Genomic DNA, 24,619 nt, shown 5'->3' on the forward strand with positions numbered 1-24,619 from the left:
GGGGGGGGGGGGGGGGGGGGGGGGGGAAAGTCCTTTCTAAAATGTTCTTCATTAAGAGTCATGTAAACCATCTCTTTATTATTGGTAATTTGGCTTTTATTTCTTGTTCCTTAATTACCTGGTGAGGGGTGTAAAAGGTACACAAGGATACATGTACTTGGACCACTCAGGTAAATCTGAATTATAAGACTTTACCATATAGATATTAATGAATGGTTGTTTGTCTCCAGTCAGTGATGGGGGTGTCAACTATCTTGTCGGGTCACACACCAAGTCGCTGATGGTTTACCAGGATTGTACACTGAAATGGGCCGCGAAGCTTGACATCGTACCGATGCAAGTCTGTGTCGGCACATTCTCGTAAGTATTGTTACTGTAGCTACACTAGAAAAGAGGACGGGAGAAGTCTTCAGTAGGCCTAGTCTGATGTCCAATGCCTTTGACTTACTCAAATTCACTGTCAGTAAAATATGTTGAATTTTATACTATGTGACATTTAAACTGTTGGTCATAGATCTTCGGTGAAGTCAATAAAGCAAATGGTTTCTGGACAAAAAAATTTGAAACACATCTCTGTTCATGATATTATTGTGTAAATCAGGAAAATTAATAGTTCAAATGCTTTGCTATATATTTGGAAAGAATAATTTAAGTTTATAGCTTTCTTAGTGAGGCCAAAAACTTTGGTACCCCCACAGCTGGAGCAGGGGATCATGTTATAATGCTTATTGTTACAGAGACCTGAAAGGTGTCATTGTGACGCTAAGTGATGCGGGGAGATTGGAGTGCTCTTACCTCGGGACAGACCCCGCCCTCTTTATTCCTCCCACAACAGATGCACGGGAACTCAACTACCCTGACATGGATCGCGAGATGGCTATGCTACAGAAGAAGATAAAACAACTAGCGAACAAATCTGGTAAAATATATTAGATCTATATATATCTAAGGAAGTAGCCTTTATATATAAGGATGAGGATGTCTATCAACAGAAATAAAGCTATGTTTTCTGTCAGTTTGTATACAGTTTACTGTAAAATAAACAGTGTTATGTAAATATATATAATATAAATAAAACAAAACACAGAATACTCAATCTTGTTAGATCATAGAAATGTAGATTTAGTCTTCGGTGTTTTGTTTTATTTATATTTTTAGGATCACATGTACATTTAACAACTATTACTGCTTTATATATAGATATATCCCATACAACGTTTTAAACCAAGGCAAGTAGGTACAAATTTTTACTTACCTGTAGATAAAATCCATAGGCCCAGTGTTATCAGACCTGGGTTTTTTCTTGCACTACTGTTTAGCACATATATTTAAATATTGACAGCCTTAAGAAAAATCATGTAATATAAATCCAAGAAATGTGTTTAAAGAAAGAAGTTGTTCTGTATTACAGTGATTTTTTACTGTAAAGAGTTTGTATAACGGTGATTGTTTACATTAAAGAGTCTGTATAACGGTGATTGTTTACAGTAAAGATTCTGTATTACAGTGATTGTTTACTGTAAAGAGTCTGTATAACAGTGATTGTTTACAGTAAAGAGTCTGTATAACGGTGATTGTTTACTGTAAAGAGTCTGTATAGCAGTGATTGGTTACTGTAAAGAGTTTGTATTGCAGTGATTGTTTACTGTAAAGAGTTTGTATTCAGTGGTTGTTAACTGTAAAGAGTTAGTATAACAGTGATTTTTTACTGTAAAGAGTCTTTATAACAGTGATTGTTTACAGTAAAGAGTCTGTATAACAGTGAATGTTTACTGTAAAGAGTCTGTATAACAGTGATTGTTTACAGTAAATAGTCTGTATAACGGTGATTGTTTACTGTAAAGAGTCTGTATAACAGTGATTGTTTACTGTAAAGAAATTGTATTACAGTAATTGTTTACTGTAAAGAGTCTGTATAACAGTGATTGTTTACTGTAAAGAGTTTGTATTACAGTAATTGTTTACTGTAAAGAGTCTGTATAACAGTGATTGTTTACTGTAAAGAGTTTGTATTACAGTGATTGTTTACTGTAAAGAGTCTGTATAACAGTGATTGTTTACTGTAAAGAGTTTGTATTACAGTAATTTTTTACTGTAAAGAGTTTGTATAACAGTGATTGCTTACTGTGAAGAGTTTGTATTAAAGTGATTGTTTACTGTAAAGAGTCTGTATAAAAGTGATTGTTTACTGTAAAGAGTTTGTATAACACTGATTGTTTACTGTAAAGAGTCTGTATAACTGTGATTTTTTACTGTAAAGAGTTTGTATAACAGTGATTGTTTACTGTAAAGAGTTTGTATTACAGTGATTGTTTAGAGTAAAGAGTTTGTATTAAAGTGATTGTTTACTGTAAAGAGTCCGTATAACGGTGATTGTTTACAATAAAGAGTTTGTATTACAGTGATTGTTTAGAGTAAAGAGTTTGTATTAAAGTGTTTTTTTATTGTAAAGAGTTTGTATAACGGTGATTGTTTACTGTAAAGATTCTGTATAACAGTGATTGTTTACAGTAAAGAGTCTGTATAACGGTGATTGTTTACTGTAAAGAGTCTGTATAACAGTGATTGGTTACTGTAAAGAGTTTGTATTGCAGTGATTGTTTACTGTAAAGAGTTTGTATCCAGTGGTTGTTTACTGTAAAGAGTTTGTATTCAGTGGTTGTTTACTGTAAAGAGTTTGTATTGCAGTGATTGTTTACTGTAAAGAGTCTGTTTAACAGTGATTGTTTACAGTAAATAGTCTGTGTAACGGTGATTGTTTACTGTAAAGAGTTTGTATAACAGTGACTGTTTACTGTAAAGAGTCTGTATAACGGTGATTGTTTACAGTAAATAGTCTGTATAACGGTGATTGTTTACTGTAAAGAGTCTGTATAACAGTGATTGTTTACTGTAAAGAGTTTGTATAACAGTGACTGTTTACTGTAAAGAAATTGTATTAAAGCAATTGTTTACTGTAAAGAGTCTGTATAAAAGAGATTGTTTACTGTAAAGAGTTTGTATAACAGTGATTGCTTACTGTAAAGAGTTTGTATTACAGTAATTTTTTACTGTAAAGAGTTTGTATAACAGTGATTGTTTACCGTAAAGAGTTTGTATTACAGTGATTGTTTACAGTAAAGAGTAATAGTCTGTATAACGGTGATTGTTTACTGTAACGAGTCTGTATAACAGTGATTGTTTACTGTGGAAAGTTTGTATAACCGTGATTGTTTACTGTAAAGAGTTTGTATAACAGTGATTTTTTACTGTAAAGAGTCTGTATAACAGTGATTGTTTACTGTGGAAAGTTTGTATAACAGTGATTGTTTACTGTAAAGAGTTTGTATTACAGTGATTGTTTAGAGTAAAGAGTTTGTATTAAAGTGTTTTTTTATTGTAAAGAGTTTGTATAACGGTGATTGTTTACTGTAAAGATTCTGTATAACAGTGATTGTTTACAGTAAAGAGTCTGTATAACGGTGATTGTTTACTGTAAAGAGTCTGTATAACAGTGATTGGTTACTGTAAAGAGTTTGTATTGCAGTGATTGTTTACTGTAAAGAGTTTGTATAACAGTGATTGTTTACAGTAAAGAGTCTGTATAACGGTGATTGTTTACTGTAAAGGGTCTGTATAACAGTGATTGTTTACTGTAAAGAGTCTGTTTCACAGTGATTGTTTACAGTAAATAGTCTGTATAACTGTGATTGTTTACCGTAAAGAGTCTGTATAACAGTGATTGTTTACTGTAAAGAGTCTGTTTAACAGTGATTGTTTACAGTAAATAGTCTGTATAACTGTGATTGTTTACTGTAAAGAGTCTGTATAACAGTGATTGTTTACTGTAATACAAACTGTTTACAGTAAACAATTACTGTTATACAAACTTTCCACAGTAAACAATCACTGTTATCCAAACTTTCCACAGTAAACAATCACTTTAATACAAACTCTTCACAGTAAGCAATCAGTGTTATACAGACTCTATACAGTAAACAATCAGTTTAATACAAACTCTTCACAGTAAGCAATCACTGTAAAGAGTTTGTATTAAACTGATTGTTTACTGTATAGAGTCTGTATAACAGTGATTGTTTACTGTAAAGAGTTTGTATTACAGTGATTTTTTACTGTAAAGAGTTTGTATAACAGTGATTGCTTACTGTAAAGAGTTTGTATAACAGTGATTGCTTACTGTGAAGAGTTTGTATTAAAGTGATTGTTTACTGTAAAGAGTCTGTATAAAAGTGATTGTTTACTGTAAAGAGTTTGTATAACACTGATTGTTTACTGTAAAGAGTCTGTATAACAGTGATTTTTTTACTGTAAAGAGTTTGTATAACAGTGATTGTTTACTGTAAAGAGTCTGTATAACAGTGATTGTTTACTGTAAAGAGTTTGTATGACAGTGATTGTTTACTGTAAAGAGTCTGTATAACGGTGATTGTTTACAGTGATTGTTAACTGTAAAGAGTTTGTATTACAGTGATTGTTTACATAAAAAAGTCTGTATAACAGTGATTGTTTACTGTAAAGAGTCTGTAAAACAGTGATTGTTTACTGTAAAGAGTTTGTTTTACAGCGATTGTTTAGCAGTAAAGAGTTTGTATTACAGTGATTGTTTACAGTAAAGAGTTTTTTTTACAGTGATTGTTTACAGTAAAGAGTCTGTATAACAGTGATTGTTTACAGTAAAGAGTCTGTATAACAGTGATTGTTTACTGTAAAGATTTTGTATTTCAGTGATTGTTTACTGTATAGAGTTTGTATTACAGTGATTGTTTACAGTAAAGAGTTTGTGTTACAGTGATTGTTTACTGTAAAGAGTTCGTATTACAGTGATTGTTTACAGTAAAGAGTCTGTATAACAGTGATTGTTTAGTGTAAAGATTTTGTATTTCAGTGATTGTTTAATATAAGAATTTGGTATTACAGCAATTGTGCCAAGTGTGAAGCAAGAAGATGACCTCCAAATTTCATGTCAAGTCAACTCTAGTCTGGATGAGCCATCTGTAAGTCTGTATCTCATCCTATTATTGTGTGGTTCTGCCTCTTAAATCACTGCCAACAATATTGAAATGGCATCGCGGGGAAGCCAGTATACTCTGCTTTGTCTGAATAAAGAGGTAAATGTCAAATAGGGCAAACATAATGTTAGACATACATGAATGTGTTCATTATATATTTGCCTTGAAATACAATGAATTTGTTTGGGTGCAAGAACGAGTACAATTCTGTGTACAGAACCCATACTCCAAGAGGTAATGACTTTATGGTTAAGTTTGCCAGACATGAAAGAGAGCATTTTACCCTCCACGTGCCCGGAGCTGGACTGCCCTTTGTCTTGAGGTTTTAATGATTCACAATATATTACAATAAATATTGCAATATTTGATCAAATTTCAATATATATCACAATATGAAAATCTTGGCGATACCCAACCCTAGGTAAACCCTGTTTTTATTCACAGGTTGCCGTTGATATGGAGTACGAGGACGCCGATGGAGTTCCCTCCATTACTGTCAGAGTAAGTAACACTAGTGTTTAGGTTGTACACCACTATTTGAATTAATTAAAAATTCATGAGTCTGACAGGCTTCTCTAACCATGTAAATTAATAATGTTTAAAGTTTAAAACATACTATATTTATGCAACAAAAAAAACATCTTTAAATATAAACTGTATATCAGTGGAACTTTCACCCTATCAAACTTTTGCCCTTTACAGGTAAAATCTATATTTGTCGTGCTATTTTTACCCTAGTCATGCTATGACTATTTATAGTATGGTGTGTATTACAGTTTATATTTAATATTTGCTGTCATGATAAATTCGTCCTCATTACAGAGGGAGGAAAATGCAGAATTAAAACTGCAACGAAAATATTCTAATGTACAGTATACAATATTAAGTTTTTGTGTTTAAGTTAGTTTCACTGAAAGTTTAAGTGCTAGACCAACCAAACTTGGACCATAGATACATCTTAGGTAGTACATCTCAACCCATACATCAAATGCTGGATACGGCCTACCTTTCATGGTCCATTGACTTTGTCAGCATCTCCATCAACATTAAGTTTTTGCGTTTAAGTTAGTTTCTGTGATATGTGCATTGATGGTCAGAGCAGGGCACAGGAGACACATATCAATCCGAATGGCTTGTGATCTATTGTTTTGAGGTAATAAGGAGTTGATTAATTTACTGTATTTTGTTTTTGTATTCCATTCATATTTCCATCCTGTTGTACTACAGATTCAGCTGAAGGCCAGGCTACTGCTGGAGAACATCAAAGTGATTGTTCACGTCGACTATCCTCTGGCGTCCAGTTTACAGACATTTGATGTATCAGATGTTGGTAAGTTCAACGTCGTGCGAGGAAATATCAAGTTGATAAAGAAAAATGATGTTCACCAGGTGCTTCTTCATATTATGGGATAGAACTATCTGACATGGGTGTTTTATACATGCTACTTACATATTCCGTCTTTGCATATTGCAGAGTAATCTTCTCTTGTGTGCAGGTATTGATTGTTACGTCATTGGTTTGTGTAAGAAAATTGCGTCGTTTTCTCAAAAATTGATGACGTTACTCTCACAAACCAATGACGTAACAATCCATACCTGCACACAAGAAAAGATTACTCTGCAATACGCAAAGACGGAATACAGAGACAGAGGAAATGATGAATAAATGGTATTTTGTATTCTATGGACAGACTTCTAAAGGACAAAAACATTGTTGCAATATTAGAAGTTATTTAGTTTTACAAATAGCAATTTAATTGATATAACTTGCATTCCTGTTAAAACCATAGCTATGATCTAGAGATGAAAATGATGTTATGTTTTGTTTGTTTCAGATCCTAGTAGACCCTCCGAACATTTTGTGTCCTTTTTTGTTCAGGGTAGAGGACTACCTACGACATTAACTGCAAATGTTTCGGCAAACTACATCAGTGCTTCAGGTAAAAAAAACTTGATGCTTTCGTTTCATAACAAATATTGTATAACAATGTGAAGAAAAAACACTTCACTTACAGTCCAGACTTTCTCAGCACACAGCTCAGCATGCAACATATCTGTTTAGCTTCCAGTTGAATAACTTTCAGAAAAATCACACTTCAAATTAGTAGAGGACACACTGCATATTCTTCTGTATATGCTATTCTGTTCATCATGTTTCATTTAACTCATTCACCCCTGAAGACACATTTGAACTCTTCTAACTCAAAGGTTGGAATAGTTCATTATGAAATTTCAGGGGTGAATGAGTAAAGGTAGAACTTGATTATAGCTAAGCTGTTGATTTATCAATTTTCGGCCAGTTTTCTGTGTAATAGCTTCAACGTTTTGATGTTATAGAGCAGTATATGATGATAAAATGGTTACCATAGGACCATTTCCATATCCTACTCCGTATCAGCCCTCGATCCATATCAACCATCAGACGTCCGGCCCATATCAACCATCAGGCGTCCGGCCCATATCAACCATCAGGCGTCCGGCCCATATCAACCATCAGACGTCCGGCCCATATCAACCATATGTTGTCCGGCCCATAAGGCTGATATGAAGTAGGATTTGGAAATGGCCTTATGATAACAGCTAATTATCACACTGACCATTTTAATATTTCAATCGTAAATGCAATCAATAGATTTAAAAAAGATCTGACATTTGTGTTTTTTATTACAGGAGCACCGAGGGTAGCCGTTGGTAGGGTCAAGCTCCCCATCAAACTAGTGGTAAAGCCTGTTTTACCGGTGAAGAATGCTGAATTCAAGCTTACACTAGATTCCAATAAACCTCCTGCAAACCTTTTAGAAATTTTCACAGGTAATCAAATCAATCTCCCTGACATTTAACAAGTTCAACAAACCTCTTGCCAACCTCCGAGACATTTTCTAGGCTAATATAAGGCACACTTCTCTTACTTATCTCCTAGACATTTTCAAAGTTCAATTAAATACGATTTCCAAGTTGCAAGCCTTTTAAACATAGTGGACACCTTTAACAGTCTGTTCCGCCGTTGTCCAATAAAGTTGACAAACTGGTTGTTGGTTGTTTGCTTTAGGCAAAAGCAATTTGTCAGAATTATGTGTTAAAATAAAAAAATAAAAACTGAAATAAAATTAAGTAGTGATGTAACTGCAAGGTAAACATATAATATGGATTGTCCAATGTTAAATTAAATAAAAGACATGCTATATTGACCAATATTTTGGTTGCAGATTTAGCTGGGGAGAACGCAGGAGGACAAGGCGCTGCTCTAGGGTTTCAGTATTTCGGCGGACCTATTGTTACAATACTGGCGTCTAAAACGTCACGTAAGTCCCAATTTTAGCTACATATGTGAGTCGAAATCATCTTGTATGTCTACAAAACTTCTGTCTCCAGGCCAGGACATACCGAACTCCTTAAAAATTGGTACATAGTTGTTATTCCCTGCTTAATGTTCAGCATTTAAGATTATCACAACAACTTGTCAGTATAATGTGACCGGGTGGAATGCTGTGCTGGGTGCCTTCTGCATGGTATTTCAGTGAGGTAGCACTCCACACTCTGCATCAGATCTTTGCTATCCCAAGAGGGCAAGACACCAGCATACCCTGCCTCCAGCACACATACACACAAGCATACATACCACACATGATGGCACGTCCTTAGATGTCCTTGGCTGTTGATAGGACGTTAAACAAAATAAAACCAAATAAAAACTAAACTACAACAGTTCAAGTTACATTCAGAGGGTTTTACCTCACATAAGTCTACAACAACTCCAGTCAAATACTTAAACTTAAACTTCTTGTAAGCAGTGCCTGAAATAATTATGCTACAAATTGAAAGTTGAAAAAATAAACATCAGTTATTTTTTGGTTCATATTTTCTCCTTGGTACAAAACTCTTTGTTACACAAAAAAATTGATTGTACTGTGAACAGCAAAAATACCTAAATATCTAGCTAGATATACAAAGGACCTGACTTCACCACATCAAGGCAACCGGCATCTGTAGGATATGACAGATGTTTTGTAGGGCAAGCATTAAGAGAGAGACTTCTGTCTATTGGATAAAACGGGACGTCTGAAACTTAAATATATCAGTCAAGTCTGGTTTCACTGTAAGCTGTAAGTCACAATTGTAAGAATTGAGTAGTCTTCCCTCCACTGTACGACAAGTCAGGTTTCACTGTGAGCTGTGAGTCACAATTGTAAGAATTGAGCAGTCTTCCCTCCACTGTATGACAAGTCCGGTTTCACTGTAAGTTGTAAGTCACAGTTGTAAGAATTGAGCAGTCTTCCCTCCACTATATGACAAGTCTGGTTTCACTGTAAGCTGTAAGTCACAGTTGTAAGAATTGAACAGTCTTCCCTCCACTGTATGACAAGTCTGGTTACACTGTAAGCTGTAAGTCACAATTGTAAGAATTGAGCAGTCTTCCCTCCACTGTATGGCAAGTCTGGTTTCACTGTAAGCTGCGAGTCACAATTGTAAGAATTGAGCAGTCTTCCCTCCACTGTATGACAAGTCTGGTTTCACTGTAAGCTGCGAGTCACAGTTGTAAGAATTGAGCAGTCTTCCCTCCACTATGTGACAAGTCTGGTTTCACTGTAAGCTGTGAGTCACAATTGTAAGAATTGAGTAGTCTTCCTGTAAGAATTGAGCAGTCTTCCCTCCACTGTATGGCAAGTCTGGTTTCACTGTAAGCTGCGAGTTACAATTGTAAGAATTGAGCAGTCTTCCCTCCACTGTATTGCAAGTCTGGTTTCACTGTAAGCTGCGAGTCACAATTGTAAGAATTGAGTAGTCTTCCCTCCACTGTACGACAAGTCTGGTTTCACTGTAAGCTGTAAGTCACAATTGTAAGAATTGAGCAGTATTCCCTCCACTGTATGGCAAGTCTGGTTTCACTGTAAGCTGCGAGTTACAATTGTAAGAATTGAGCAGTCTTCCCTCCACTGTATGACAAGTCCGGTTTCACTGTAAGTTGTAAGTCACAGTTGTAAGAATTGAGCAGTCTTCCCTCCACTGTATGACAAGGCTGGTTTCACTGTAAGCTGTAAGTCACAGTTGTAAGCATTGAGCAGTCTTCCCTCCACTGTATGACAAGTCCGGTTTCACTGTAAGTTGTAAGTCACAGTTGTAAGAATTGAGCAGTCTTACCTCCACTGTATGACAAGTCCGGTTTCACTGTAAGTTGTAAGTCACATTTGTAAGAATTGAGCAGTCTTCCCTCCCCTGTATGACAAGTCTGGTTTCACTGTAAGCTGTGAGTCACAATTGTAAGAATTGAGTAGTCTTCCTGTAAGAATTGAGCAGTCTTCCCTCCACTGTATGACAAGGCTGGTTTCACTGTAAGCTGTGAGTCACAATTGTAAGAATTGAGTAGTCTTCCTGTAAGAATTGAGCAGTCTTCCCTCCACTGTATGACAAGTCTGGGTTCACTGTAAGCTGTAAGTCACAGTTGTAAGAATTGAACAGTCTTCCCTCCACTGTATGACAAGTCTGGTTTCACAGTAAGCTGTAAGTCACAGTTGTAAGAATTGAGCAGTCTTACCTCCACTGTATGACAAGTCCGGTTTCACTGTAAGTTGTAAGTCACATTTGTAAGAATTGAGCAGTCTTCCCTCCCCTGTATGACAAGTCTGGTTTCACTGTAAGCTGTGAGTCACAATTGTAAGAATTGAGTAGTCTTCCTGTAAGAATTGAGCAGTCTTCCCTCCACTGTATGACAAGGCTGGTTTCACTGTAAGCTGTGAGTCACAATTGTAAGAATTGAGTAGTCTTCCTGTAAGAATTGAGCAGTCTTCCCTCCACTGTATGACAAGGCTGGTTTCACTGTAAGCTGTGAGTCACAATTGTAAGAATTGAGCAGTCTTCCCTCCACTATGTGACAAGTCTGGTTTCACTGTAAGCTGTGAGTCACAGTTGTAAGAATTGAGTAGTCTGGTTTCACTGTAAGCTGTAAGCTGTAAGTCACAAATGTAAGAATTGAGTAGTCTTCCCTCCACTGTACGCCAAGTATGGTTTCACTGTAAGCTGTAAGTCACAGTGGTAAGAATTGAGTAGTCTTCCCTCCCCTGTATGACAAGTCTGGTTTCACTGTCAGCTGTAAATCACAGTTGTAAGAATTGAGCAGTCTTACCTCCACTGTATGACAAGTCTGGTTTCACAGTAAGCTGTAAGTCACAGTGGTAAGAATTGAGTAGTCTTCCCTCCCCTGTATGACAAGTCTGGTTTCACTGTCAGCTGTAAATCACAGTTGTAAGAATTGAGCAGTCTTCCCTCCACTATGTGACAAGTCCGGTTTCACTGTAAGCTGTGAGTCACAATTGGAAGAATTGAGCAGTCTTCCCTCCACTATGTGACAAGTCCGGTTTCACTGTAAGCTGTGAGTCACAATTGTAAGAATTGAGCAGTTTTCCCTCCACTGTATGACAAGTCTGGGTACACTGTAAGCTGTAAGTCACAATTGTAAGAATTGAGTAGTCTTCACTCCACTGTATGACAAGTCTGGTTTGACTGTAAGCTGTAAGCTGTAAGTCACAAATGTAAGAATTGAGTAGTCTTCCCTCCACTGTATGACAAGTCTGGTTACACTGTCAGCTGTAAGTCACAATTGTAAGAATTGAGTAGTCTTCCCTCCACTGTACGACAAGTCTGGTTTCACTGTAAGCTGGGAGTCACAATTGTAAGAATTGAGCAGTTTTCCCTCCACTGTATGACAAGTCTGGTTTCACTGTAAGCTGTAAGCTGTAAGTCACAATTGTAAGAATTGAGTAGTCTTCCCTCCACTGTACGCCAAGTCTGGTTTCACTGTAAGCTGTAAGTCACAGTTGTAAGAATTGAGTAGTCTTCCCTCCAATGTACGCCAAGTCTGGTTTCACTGTAAGCTGTGAGTCACAGTTGTAAGAATTGAGTAGTCTTCCCACCACTGTATGACAAGTCTGGTTTCACTGTAAGCTGTAAGTCACAGTTCAACGTACAACAAAAATGCCAAATCTACAACTTGCTGTACTGGCCCAAGCAAATTTAGGTTTTTTAGATCTGCACTGCTCAAGAGACGGCTAGAGAACAACTCTACACGAAATACCCTGCTACACAACGGTACAACCCAGAGCATGTGTAACACTTGTCAATCAGTTTCAGGCAAGACAAATAATTCCTGCTTTTCTTACAGAACCGTGGAAATATTTGATTATGACTACCATGTGATGTATTGCTTGTTTGCGTTGTATTTCAGAGCGCTACAGACTTCAGTGTGATAAACTAGAGGGGTTGTGGCTGGTAACCAAGGAGGTGGTTGGTCGTCTTAACAACCACTTCAACAAGGGCAAGACTGCGGCCTACTCCATCTACTTCTCGTCACAGCTCCCCCTACAGGAATACTTCGACCTTATCGACAGCCATTTTGAGGTCAGAATGACTTGTTTAATTTTGATTGTAAAGACAGCATAATACAGGGATGTGATTCTCTTTTTTCTCTTTTTTCCTGTGATTTTAAATTTAGAGTTCCTGATTTACTCTGAAACTTTAGAAAATCAAAGTTTCTAAGTTGGTGATTTGTGTTTCTCCCTTTTCACTCTGAATTCCTCCTTTTTTCCAATCCCCAATCACTTCTGATATTATTGCCCCTTGTTTTAACATAGAAACATTTGTATGACTTGTATACTTATTTTTTTGTTACTCTATCCTTGAAATGTATAGAAGTTTTACAATAAATGTTTCTTTATACTGTTACCTGTCCTGTCCTGAACATATTGTTCAGAATTTAGGAAGCTTTCTCAAAAAATATTGAATTTAAAAAGAAGAAAAAAATCTGTAATACAAAAAGAAAATGCATAAAAATATCTTCTGAACTTATGGAACTAATGAGATTAATGTTCAATTCCCATTTAAGTTTATTTAGATGTAATAATTGAAAAATAATCTCATTTATTTTCTTGACTTGTTGAAAATTTATATTGAAAATAAGTTCTATGTTTAGATGATGAAATTTGTCTGTTTACAGCATCGCCTGAACGCCAAGAGGTGTAGTGAGATGTTGGCTCAGCGAGCGTCACAGTTCCGTGCAATACAGCGTCGGCTTCTGACACGATTTAAAGATAAAACCCCGGCTCCTCTAGGCAACCTTGACACCTTACTAGAAGGAACTTACAGACAGGTTGGTACTAGTGGTAGTTTTACATACTCAGCTGAAATTTTCACCTTTCTTCATTAAAATCCATATTGGCCCAGTTTTAATTTTGCCCTTCGCATTCAATAACTTTGTTTATTATGTTGCTGTAATCATAAATTTGCCCCCATTACAGAGGGCGAAAATTAGGTAAACAGTATATATAGAGTTTGGAACATTCATCATCACTTTCATTATTTGCCCGTTTCTTTCTGTTTTTGTTAGCTGTATGTAAACCCCTGAAATGAAATCAAATCAAGCAAAGCATAGGTAATTAGGGATTTGTATTGCAATACAAAACTTTTGCAATATCAAACAGTTTTTGTGGAGAAGGGGGACATGACAGAAATTGATCAAACTTTATACAAATGTCAATTATACGAGAATATTTCAGATTAGTTTGTATTTCTGGAATATTCAAAGTTAATTCAAAAATAGTTTTGACTTCCATTAATTCAACTATGTTTAAACTCCTGAACAACCCTCCTTACCAGATATCACTGACCTAGTAGACATATACTAATCTTATGACTAGTGAGTACTGGGACTCAGATATTTGAGTCCCATTTTTCCTTTGCGACTCTCCAACCTTTTTAGGACCCACTTCATGTCTTAGTTATGGGACTCGCCAAAATTTATCAAAAGTTGCTCAGGACTTGCAAGAAAAAAGTCCTCAAAAATCACTGATGACATAATTTATTTACATTCTATTTCTTTATGTTGGCGTATAGTTGTTACATTTGGCGGATGCTGTTGAAGACAACAACAAATCGCAGGACTTGGCTGCCAACTCTCTAAACTGTGGCACACGCCTGTTCAACCTCCTCATACGACTCTGGACCAGCATGTCTGATGACGAGTTTAAAGTTCTGCAACAGACCATAGCACCAATTGTACCCAGTTCTCAAGAGCAGGTCAGTACACTTTGGTTACACTTTGGGTACACTTCGAGCATCCTCGATACTCGAGGGATTACGCTCACTTTCACTCCCTGCACCCCTGGAATATGTTACAGCAAAGTCGAAGGCTCAGTGTGCACTACCTTTTGGATGAGACGAGAAGACTAGTTTGATCCTTTGATGTACGTTGAAAGAATTTGTTAGTCGAGTAACAGTAAAATTGATTTGCTTTGAAGGTGGGTGTCGCTCCTTTGTAATCTTCAAAGGACAAGTATTAACTTTAGCGATTGGTCAGGTGGGTTTTTTACCGAGACCAATCAAATAGCTAGCCGGGTGCCTTTAAGTTTGCTATGACATATTCCAGGGGTGCAGAGAGTGAAATGAGTGTAAGACCTGGAGTATTGAGGCTATATATGAGCAACTTTTACGCTACATTTTGACCACTAATTCATATCTATAAAACACCATTCCATAAAATCCAATATTTCACGGTATGTTTAGTAGTAAATGACTCACGTGTGTAGATATGTAAGGAAAAGCTTTTTATTTTCTAATGTACTTAACTTACCAAGGCAATTAGTCTTTACAACAAAATAACATTGAGACCATTATTTATGGTAACACCAATAATTGTATCGTTTGTTTCAGGGCTGGGAGGAGTCTGTGGATGCGTCAGTGACACACCTCCTTCGTACAACTCTAGCCAAGTCGGCCAAGGACCAGACGTTAAACCCACAGCCCCTACAAATGCCTGAGGACACCACCAAAGTGAAGAAACACATCGCTCTCATGTGTGACAAGCTGGGGAAGGGAGCAAGACTTGTAGAGGGCATGCCCACAAATACAGCAGGTAAAACATTTCTTCTTTAATTAAATCCTTAGTTTTGTGGGCACAGTTGGACAACTTGGTAAATTCTGGTTTCTTTGAACTGGTATTTGAGGGTAACATTATACATTTATTGCCCTTACTGTAGGAAAACATGACTCTTTGTTTCTCCGTGGTTAAACTTGTTTAATCAAGGAGAAACAAAGAATCATATTTCCCTACAGTAGGGACAATAAATATTTTATTATGCCAAAAACAGATAAATACATAAAACAATAACATAATTGGAGAGATGATCAGGTTGACATACCATTGGTGGTGTCTGCTGCCGTCATTCGGAACTAGGTTGTTGTTGCTCTTGCCAATTTTTCTAGAGAGGTTCTGAATAAGGGAAATATGATCAGGGAAACTTTAGCATGTGAGGATAACTGACAATGTTTTATAGCCCCGTCATGTGACCAGTATCATCCAATCAGACATGGTTATATAAAGCTGAGGTATAATAAGATTGAATATGTGGTAATGGTTATTGAAATACTGAGTCCAATTCTAATACAAAGGTAGTGTTAATCATTGTTACATTGTCGCTGTAGCCCTGTCACCCTGTTACAAGGGAGACAATTTAGGATCGTAACACATGTCTTACAATGGTTTTATCTCACATTCATCTGGGGACAGCATCAATACACACACACTAGTAAAGTTGAGAATAGTCCAGTATCTTTTAACCTGGGGACAACATCAGTGGAAATACTGGTCAAATGTTTTAATGAAACAAGAATCCATTGACTTTTGTTCATATTTCGGCTGAATTCCCAGGAGTTTATGAACAGTATATAATGATGTGTTATAACGATGTCATATACATGTATTAAACTTTTTTTGCAAATAACAAGCTCTTTTGATGGAAAAAAAATTAAATAATAATATGTGTGAATAAGACATTTTTTCGTGATCAGTCACTGATTATGTGTATATATGTTTCAAGTGAATATGGCACCTTCACAACGAAAGGAGAAGAAGAATAAGATCTCGGCCACAAGTAAAACGGTGATGGAGAACGGACACATCGACACCAGTGATGATACCGAGACCTTAATTGGTAGTCAGTTTGGTAAACAGAAACACAAACGGAAAGAAGCGGACTCACTATCCTACCCTAATGGCATGTCAGAGTTACCTGCTCTTGGATTACCGGTGGAGAATCAACCAGATGGTGAGTTACAGGCAGGACATCTTTTTGGGTTATCTCCCTTCAATCACATATTATATACACTGAACAAAGAGGTTCCCCAAGGAATGATGGTTGGGTATCATGTTTATATAACTTGACTTTGTTCATTTTCAGACTGTATAAAGCGCATGGTTTACTGACTGAGTGTCTTTTACAATTTGAAAATTTAATAACGAGAGTTAGATAAACATGATAACAAACCATCACGAGTTCGGGGACTTTTTCTCCAACAACTTTCTGATATAAAATCTAGAAAAAAACATGTGTGTTCCTCGGAAAACATTATTCCTGTTTCCACTTGGGGAAACAATTGTCGTGAACTATGATGTCACAATAGAAGATGACATTGGAAAGCATTACTGCTTGACATCATAATTAGAAGATTGACCAAAGATATATAACGTCCAGGGTGTTACCCACTAGTGGTAATACAAACCAAAACTGTTTACCAACTCCTAGCAGGTTTATCCAATGAGTCGAGAGAGAGGAAACCTATAGTGGTTGTGGGAGAAATGTGTGTCCTATATTGTCTGATTGTTCATACATTGAACATTATGTTCCTTATTGATAGATTGATCATACACTGGACGTGTGTCTCATTTTGATTTGTCAACAATAAAGTCTGCATATTTTCAAGTAACCGGACACGGACCCTCTTTCTCCTATTGTTTTATCAATCATGCACTGAACATATATATCCCGTATTCATTGATTGTACAATGCACTGAACATATATATCCCGTATTCATTGATTGTATAATGCACTGAACATATATATCCCGTATTCAGTGATTTGACAATGCACTGAACATATATAGCCCGTATTCATTGATTGTACAATACACTGAACATATATATCCCGTATTCATTGATTATACAATGCACTGAACATATATATCCTGTATTCATTGATTGTACAATGCACTGAACATATATATCCCGTATTCATTGATTGTACAATGCACTGAACGTACGTCACACTTTGATAGACAACCATACATTGTAAATGTATTCCTTATTCATTGATTGTACAATGTAAACATGTGTATTTATCACATAATCAACCTGTTATCCAGTGAATTCGCCCATGTAAAATATGTACATATGTCACTAGTGTAATATACCCTGGAGCGTTTTTCATTGGCTGTGCCAGTCAGAAATCAATTGTGATGTCATAATATGGACAATGATGTGACGTCAGAAATTGTGAATGGCGCATTTAATTTTTTAAATAAAAACTCCTAAGACTCGTTTCATAAAATCTCATATGAAATGAAAACTCATTTAAGATCCTATATATTTATAGTAAAGTGACACAGACTTGTAAACATTCCTACGGGCCTGACAAACCTTAAGCCCTACCTCAAGTTTAAGTGACCCAGACTTGTAAACATTCCTAAGGGCCTGACAAGCCTTAAGCCCTACCTCAAGTTTTAGTGACCCAGACTTGTAAACATTCCTACAGGCCTGACAAACCTTAAGCCCTACCTCAAGTTTAAGTGACACAGACTTGTAAACATTCCTAAGGGCCTGACAAGCCTTAAGCCCTACCTCAAGTTTTAGTGACCCAGACTTGTAAACATTCCTACGGGCCGGACAAGCCTTAAGCCCTACCTAAAGTTTTAGTGACCCAGACTTGTAAACATTCCTCCGGGCCTGACAAACCTTAAGCCCTCCCTCAAGTTTAAGTGACCCAGACTTGTAAACATTCCTACGGGCCGGACAAGCCTTAAGCCCTACCTAAAGTTTTAGTGACACAGACTTGTAAACATTCCTACAGGCCTGACAAGCCTTAAGCCCTACCTAAAGTTTTAGTGACCCAGACTTGTAAACATTCCTACGGGCCGGACAAGCCTTAAGCCCTACCTAAAGTTTTAGTGACCCAGACTTGTAAACATTCCTATAGGCCTGACAAACCTTAAGCCCTACCTCAAGTTTTAGTGACCCAGACTTGTAAACATTCCTACGGGCCTGACAAACCTTAAGCCCTACCTCAAGTTTTAGTGACCCAGACTTGTAAACATTCCTATAGGCCTGACAATCCTTAAGCCCTACCTCAAGTTTTAGTGACCCAGACTTGTAAACATTCCTACAGGCCTGACAAGCCTTAAGCCCTACCTCAAGTTTTAGTGACACAGACTTGTAAACATTCCTACAGGCCTGACAAGCCTTAAGCCCTACCTAAAGTTTTAGTGACCCAGACTTGTAAACATTCCTATAGGCCTGACAATCCTTAAGCCCTACCTCAAGTTTTAGTGACCCAGACTTGTAAACATTCCTACGGGCCTGACAAACCTTAAGCCCTACCTCAAGTTTTAGTGACCCAGACTTGTAAACATTCCTATAGGCCTGACAACCCTTAAGCCCTACCTCAAGTTTTAGTGACCCAGACTTGTAAACATTCCTATAGGCCTGACAACCCTTAAGCCCTACCTCAAGTTTTAGTGACCCAGACTTGTAAACACTCCTACGGGCCTGACAAGCCTTAAGCCCTACCTCAAGTTTTAGTGAACCACTTTATGTTCAAAGTTTATAAAACAACTATAGGTCGAGCCTTATTTCTTCAACAATCGTTAACTTAACACGATTTTATTTTGCAATCTTGGTTTCCCATTTGTATTTCAGAGGGATTGGAGTTCCATAAGAAGAAACAGATTGAGGCTATGGTTCCAGATCTGGACGATATGGCTGACCACATGGAAGGACCCGGCCTGGTTCCCTTGGAGGACTGACCACTGTCCAGACAAGAGACTCTCTATCACCACTGATCATTGTAAGTTACTGTAGAAATCGCAGAAATTTCACAAAATACCTAGCTTGTGGGTCTACGCATGTTTTTTCCCACATTCGCATTAGAAAATATTGTTCTTCTCTTTGAAATCGTACTTACTGATAGTATCGAACTCATTTCAAAAAACCACACACACATAAATTGAAGGAGACATATTTATGGATTCTGAAGAAAAAGAGAAAAAAGGACCTAAAATATGTTGGCAGTAAATATGAGATGGCAAATGGAATGAGGGACAGTATATGGAGGTTTCACTGTACATGTTATAATGACCAATAAATCTGTTATAAAATCCAAATGTTTACTTCTGATCAAAGCCAGAAAGATGAGGTTACATTTTAACACAAAATATCAGAAATAAGATGGTGGCTGACATAACAGTAGTGATGTAGCAAAGCTCTAGAGCTCATGGTTCTTAAGGTGAAGATCAATGTTTAAAGTTTTAACATATTTGCTCCCTAGCCTGTTACCTTGATTTAAGTACGACAAGAAAATCTATATGAGGAAACCTCATGATCATATTGTGATCGTGGGTCCTTCAGTTCTTAAGAAGAAGCGACACAATTACCAACATGCTCCCTGAATTTTGAAGTTTGACATGGAAACAAACTTTTTTTATCATGTACATTTGGATTATGTTTTCACGTTTGAATTCTATTTATACATGATACAAGTTTTTGTAGCTACTGTACAACATCATTTGGAGGTTGGTATTGTAACATTATGTTTCTAATGATTCACAGACATAAGAGAGTGAAGGGTTTTAGTTGGTTAGTTAGTTCTGCGATCAGTTTGGGCTCTGTGGGAGCATGGGCTCTGTGGGAGCATTTGAATGCACATGGGGAATGCAAGCTACACAGAACAGAACAGAACTTTATTGAACACTCAGATCGATACAGACGATACATGAGCAAGTGTTGCCTTAGTAGGCCATTCCAGAGCGGTACTGATCACCAATCTTTAATAAAAAATCAAATTTTGTAAGGTTATAATCAGGCAAGAAAAATACTGATGTTAGGGTTTAATGATGCCTGTTTTAGACTTACTGGTAAACATATTAGATATAGGCCTGTTAATCTGTATTAATGCCGAACGGTTGTCAATTTGCTCTCTGTTTAGTTATGAGTAGTGTGTATGTAGTAGGAAAGCCCACTAGGGTCTCACAATTACCTCATTTGTTTAGTGTTGAGTTTGTAGGGATCTGCTGAATGACATCAGTGCTAATGATTACTGGGAAGTTGTTGCTTCGGTTTAATTTTCACCTTTTTCTCCCTCTCTAATAATGAGGGTGAATTTACCATTACAGTGAATATAAGTAAACAACAGAATTAAATAAGTAATTAAATGTGAAGGGCGAAATTAACACTTGACAAAACTTGATTTTGGGTGGTTCGGTGGCGTAGTAAGTAACGCACTCGCCTTTCATCAAGGCAGCCGGAGTTTGAATCCCCGATCAGATGTGAAAAGGTATAGGGGTTAACTGCCCGACCATGTGGGATTTTGTCCGGCTATTCTGGTTTCCTTCCACTCTAAGACCATCACACTAACATTCAGGCCAACAGGAGTGATTAATATAAGTTGTAAAAACTTGTTTCATAAATGTTGTTAAATAAATAAAGTTTATATTTATATTTTAAAACTTGATTTCATCAGTGAAAAGCCATGGTTTGCCTGAGTGAAAATGTCGAGGTATACAGTATTAACCTTACTGCTTCTAAGGCTGTGTATATAGTGTTTGATGTAGTTATAGGTCATGGTTGTACATAATCTTTATATCAATAACTGAATATAGCAAGGGTCACAGGTTTAACACTGTAACAGGTTTTACACTGTAACAGGTTTTACACTGTAACACATTTAACACTGTAACAGGTTTTACACTGTAACATGTTTTACACTGTAACAGGTTTTATACTGTAACAGGTTTTACACTGTAACAGGTTTTACACTGTAACAGGTTTAACACTGTAACAGGTTTTATACTGTAACATGTTTTACACTGTAACACGTTTTACACTGTAACAGGTTTTACACTGTAACAGGTTTTACACTGTAACAGGTTTAACACTGTAACACGTTTAACACTGTAATAGGTTTTACACTGTAACATGTTTTACACTGTAATAGGTTTAACACTGTAACACGTTTAACACTTTAACAGGTTTAACACTGTAACAGGTTTTACACTGTAACAGGTTTTACACTGTAACAGGTTTAACACTGTAACAGGTTTTACACTGTAACAGGTTTTACACTGTAACAGGTTTAACACTGTAACAGGTTTTACACTGTAACAGGTTTTACACTGTAACAGGTTTAACACTGTAACAGGTTTTACACTGTAACAGGTTTTACACTGTAACAGGTTTAACACTGTAACAGGTTTTACACTGTAACAGGTTTTACACTGTAACAGGTTTAACACTGTAACAGGTTTTACACTGTAACAGGTTTTACACTGTAACAGGTTTAACACTGTAACAGGTTTTACACTGTAACAGGTTTTACACTGTAACAGGTTTTACACTGTAACAGGTTTAACACTGTAACAGGTTTTACACTGTAACAGGTTTTACACTGTAACAGGTTTTACACTGTAACAGGTTTAACACTGTAACAGGTTTTACACTGTAACAGGTTTTACACTGTAACAGGTTTTACACTGTAACAGGTTTAACACTGTAACAGGTTTTACACTGTAACAGGTTTTACACTGTAACAGGTTTTACACTGTAACAGGTTTAACACTGTAACAGGTTTTACACTGTAACAGGTTTTACACTGTAACAGGTTTTACACTGTAACAGGTTTAACACTGTAACAGGTTTTACACTGTAACAGGTTTTACACTGTAACAGGTTTTACACTGTAACAGGTTTAACACTGTAACAGGTTTTACACTGTAACAGGTTTTACACTGTAACAGGTTTTACACTGTAACAGGTTTAACACTGTAACAGGTTTTACACTGTAACAGGTTTTACACTGTAACAGGTTTTACACTGTAACAGGTTTAACACTGTAACAGGTTTTACACTGTAACAGGTTTTACACTGTAACAGGTTTTACACTGTAACAGGTTTAACACTGTAACAGGTTTTACACTGTAACAGGTTTTACACTGTAACAGGTTTTACACTGTAACAGGTTTAACACTGTAACAGGTTTTACACTGTAACAGGTTTTACACTGTAACAGGTTTTACACTGTAACAGGTTTAACACTGTAACAGGTTTTACACTGTAACAGGTTTTACACTGTAACAGGTTTTACACTGTAACAGGTTTAACACTGTAACAGGTTTTACACTGTAACAGGTTTTACACTGTAACAGGTTTTACACTGTAACAGGTTTAACACTGTAACAGGTTTTACACTGTAACAGGTTTTACACTGTAACAGGTTTTACACTGTAACAGGTTTAACACTGTAACAGGTTTTACACTGTAACAGGTTTTACACTGTAACAGGTTTTACACTGTAACAGGTTTAACACTGTAACAGGTTTTACACTGTAACAGGTTTTACACTGTAACAGGTTTTACACTGTAACAGGTTTAACACTGTAACAGGTTTTACACTGTAACAGGTTTTACACTGTAACAGGTTTTACACTGTAACAGGTTTAACACTGTAACAGGTTTAACACTGTAACAGGTTTTACACTGTAACAGGTTTTACACTGTAACAGGTTTTACACTGTAACAGGTTTAACACTGTAACAGGTTTTACACTGTAACAGGTTTTACACTGTAACAGGTTTTACACTGTAACAGGTTTTACACTGTAACAGGTTTTACACTGTAACAGGTTTTACACTGTAACAGGTTTTACACTGTAACAGGTTTTACACTGTAACAGGTTTTACACTGTAACAGGTTTTACACTGTAACAGGTTTTACACTGTAACAGGTTTTACACTGTAACAGGTTTTACACTGTAACAGGTTTAACACTGTAACAGGTTTTACACTGTAACAGGTTTTACACTGTAACAGGTTTTACACTGTAACAGGTTTAACACTGTAACAGGTTTTACACTGTAACAGGTTTTACACTGTAACAGGTTTTACACTGTAACAGGTTTAACACTGTAACAGGTTTTACACTGTAACAGGTTTTACACTGTAACAGGTTTTACACTGTAACAGGTTTAACACTGTAACAGGTTTTACACTGTAACAGGTTTTACACTGTAACAGGTTTTACACTGTAACAGGTTTTACACTGTAACAGGTTTTACACTGTAACAGGTTTTACACTGTAACAGGTTTTACACTGTAACAGGTTTTACACTGTAACAGGTTTTACACTGTAACAGGTTTTACACTGTAACAGGTTTTACACTGTAACAGGTTTTACACTGTAACAGGTTTTACACTGTAACAGGTTTAACACTGTAACAGGTTTTACACTGTAACAGGTTTTACACTGTAACAGGTTTTACACTGTAACAGGTTTAACACTGTAACAGGTTTTACACTGTATCATGTTTTATACTGTAACAGGTTTAACACTTTAACAGGTTTTACATTGTAACAGGTTTAACACTTTAACAGGTTTTACACTGTAACAGGTTTAACACTTTAACAGCTGATGGATATTTGCTGATTCAGTTTTCAAAACTAAGTCTTCAGGGGGAAATAAAAACAAATACTTAATATGGCTCAAACTACACCATACACGTTATAATTTAGTGCCTCCAGTTTCTTCATATTTTCAACTGGCTTCATCAATTTTATTCAAAACTTTATATACACCTAAAAGGGAGGCTACTCTGTTTGTCTTGAACAAAAAAAAAGATTGAAAATATTGGCAACTGCTGTGAGTGTTTATCTGAAAATGTAGTTAGCTTCTCTCCACAAAATATTGAAATGGGTATACAATATAAGTAGGTTCATAATTTCATACTTATCTTTTTTGTTCAAAGTCTGTGTTTTTATAGGAAAACATAGATAAACAGGCACAAATTCTTCAATTATATAGTATGCTGTTTGGTGTCTAATCCGACCCCTGAGTTTTCCAACATGTCTCTCCAGCATAGTGCTGTTATCCCATTCCTCTCCAGTATAGTACTGTTATCCCATTCCTCTCCACCATAGTGCTGTTATCCCATTCCTCTCCGCGATAGTACTGTTATCCCATTCCTTTCCAGCAGAGTACTTCCAGCATAGTACTGTTATCCCATTCCTCACCACCATAGTACTGTTATCCCATTCCTCTCCAGCATAGTGCTGTTATCCCATTCATCTCCAGTATAGTACTGTTATCCCATTCCTCTCCACCATAGTACTGTTATCTCATTCCTCTCCAGTATAGTGCTGTTATCACATTCCTCTCCACCATAGTGCTGTTATCCCATTCCTCTCCAGCATAGTGCTGTTATCCCATTCATCTCCAGTATAGTACTGTTATCCCATTCCCCTCCGCCATAGTACTGTTATCCCATTCCTCTCGAGTATAGTACTGTTATCCCATTCCTCTCCACCCTAGTACTGTTATCCCATTCCTCTCCAGCATAGTGCTGTTATCCCATTCATCTCCAGTATAGTACTGTTATCCCATTCCTCTCCAGCATAGTGCTGTTATCCCATTCATCTCCAGTATAGTACTGTTATCCCATTCCTCTCCGCCATAGTACTGTTATCCCATTCCTCTCGAGTATAGTACTGTTATCCCATTCCTCTCCACCCTAGTACTGTTATCCCA

General features: G+C 36.7%; 1 protein-coding gene across 2 annotated transcripts in view; it reads left to right on the forward strand.

Moving 5' to 3' along the window:
- The window catches only part of LOC110448977 (protein PTHB1-like), a 74,901-nt gene that overhangs the window by 17,226 nt on the left and 33,056 nt on the right, over positions 1 to 24,619 (forward strand). For both annotated transcript variants that reach the window (XM_021495530.1, XM_021495531.1), the window contains 14 exons: positions 231 to 360; positions 738 to 919; positions 4,918 to 4,994; positions 5,454 to 5,510; positions 6,237 to 6,339; positions 6,845 to 6,949; positions 7,680 to 7,820; positions 8,216 to 8,311; positions 12,229 to 12,401; positions 12,997 to 13,149; positions 13,893 to 14,075; positions 14,709 to 14,910; positions 15,875 to 16,102; positions 18,746 to 18,893. In XM_021495530.1, the coding sequence (XP_021351205.1) occupies positions 231 to 360; positions 738 to 919; positions 4,918 to 4,994; positions 5,454 to 5,510; positions 6,237 to 6,339; positions 6,845 to 6,949; positions 7,680 to 7,820; positions 8,216 to 8,311; positions 12,229 to 12,401; positions 12,997 to 13,149; positions 13,893 to 14,075; positions 14,709 to 14,910; positions 15,875 to 16,102; positions 18,746 to 18,852 (1,937 nt within the window). In that variant the 3' untranslated portion in view covers positions 18,853 to 18,893. The remainder of the gene's footprint in view (positions 1 to 230; positions 361 to 737; positions 920 to 4,917; positions 4,995 to 5,453; positions 5,511 to 6,236; positions 6,340 to 6,844; positions 6,950 to 7,679; positions 7,821 to 8,215; positions 8,312 to 12,228; positions 12,402 to 12,996; positions 13,150 to 13,892; positions 14,076 to 14,708; positions 14,911 to 15,874; positions 16,103 to 18,745; positions 18,894 to 24,619) is intronic.

This window comes from Mizuhopecten yessoensis, unplaced genomic scaffold (genome assembly GCF_002113885.1).
Source record: "Mizuhopecten yessoensis strain PY_sf001 unplaced genomic scaffold, ASM211388v2 scaffold4411, whole genome shotgun sequence".
Classification (NCBI taxonomy): domain Eukaryota; kingdom Metazoa; phylum Mollusca; class Bivalvia; order Pectinida; family Pectinidae; genus Mizuhopecten; species Mizuhopecten yessoensis.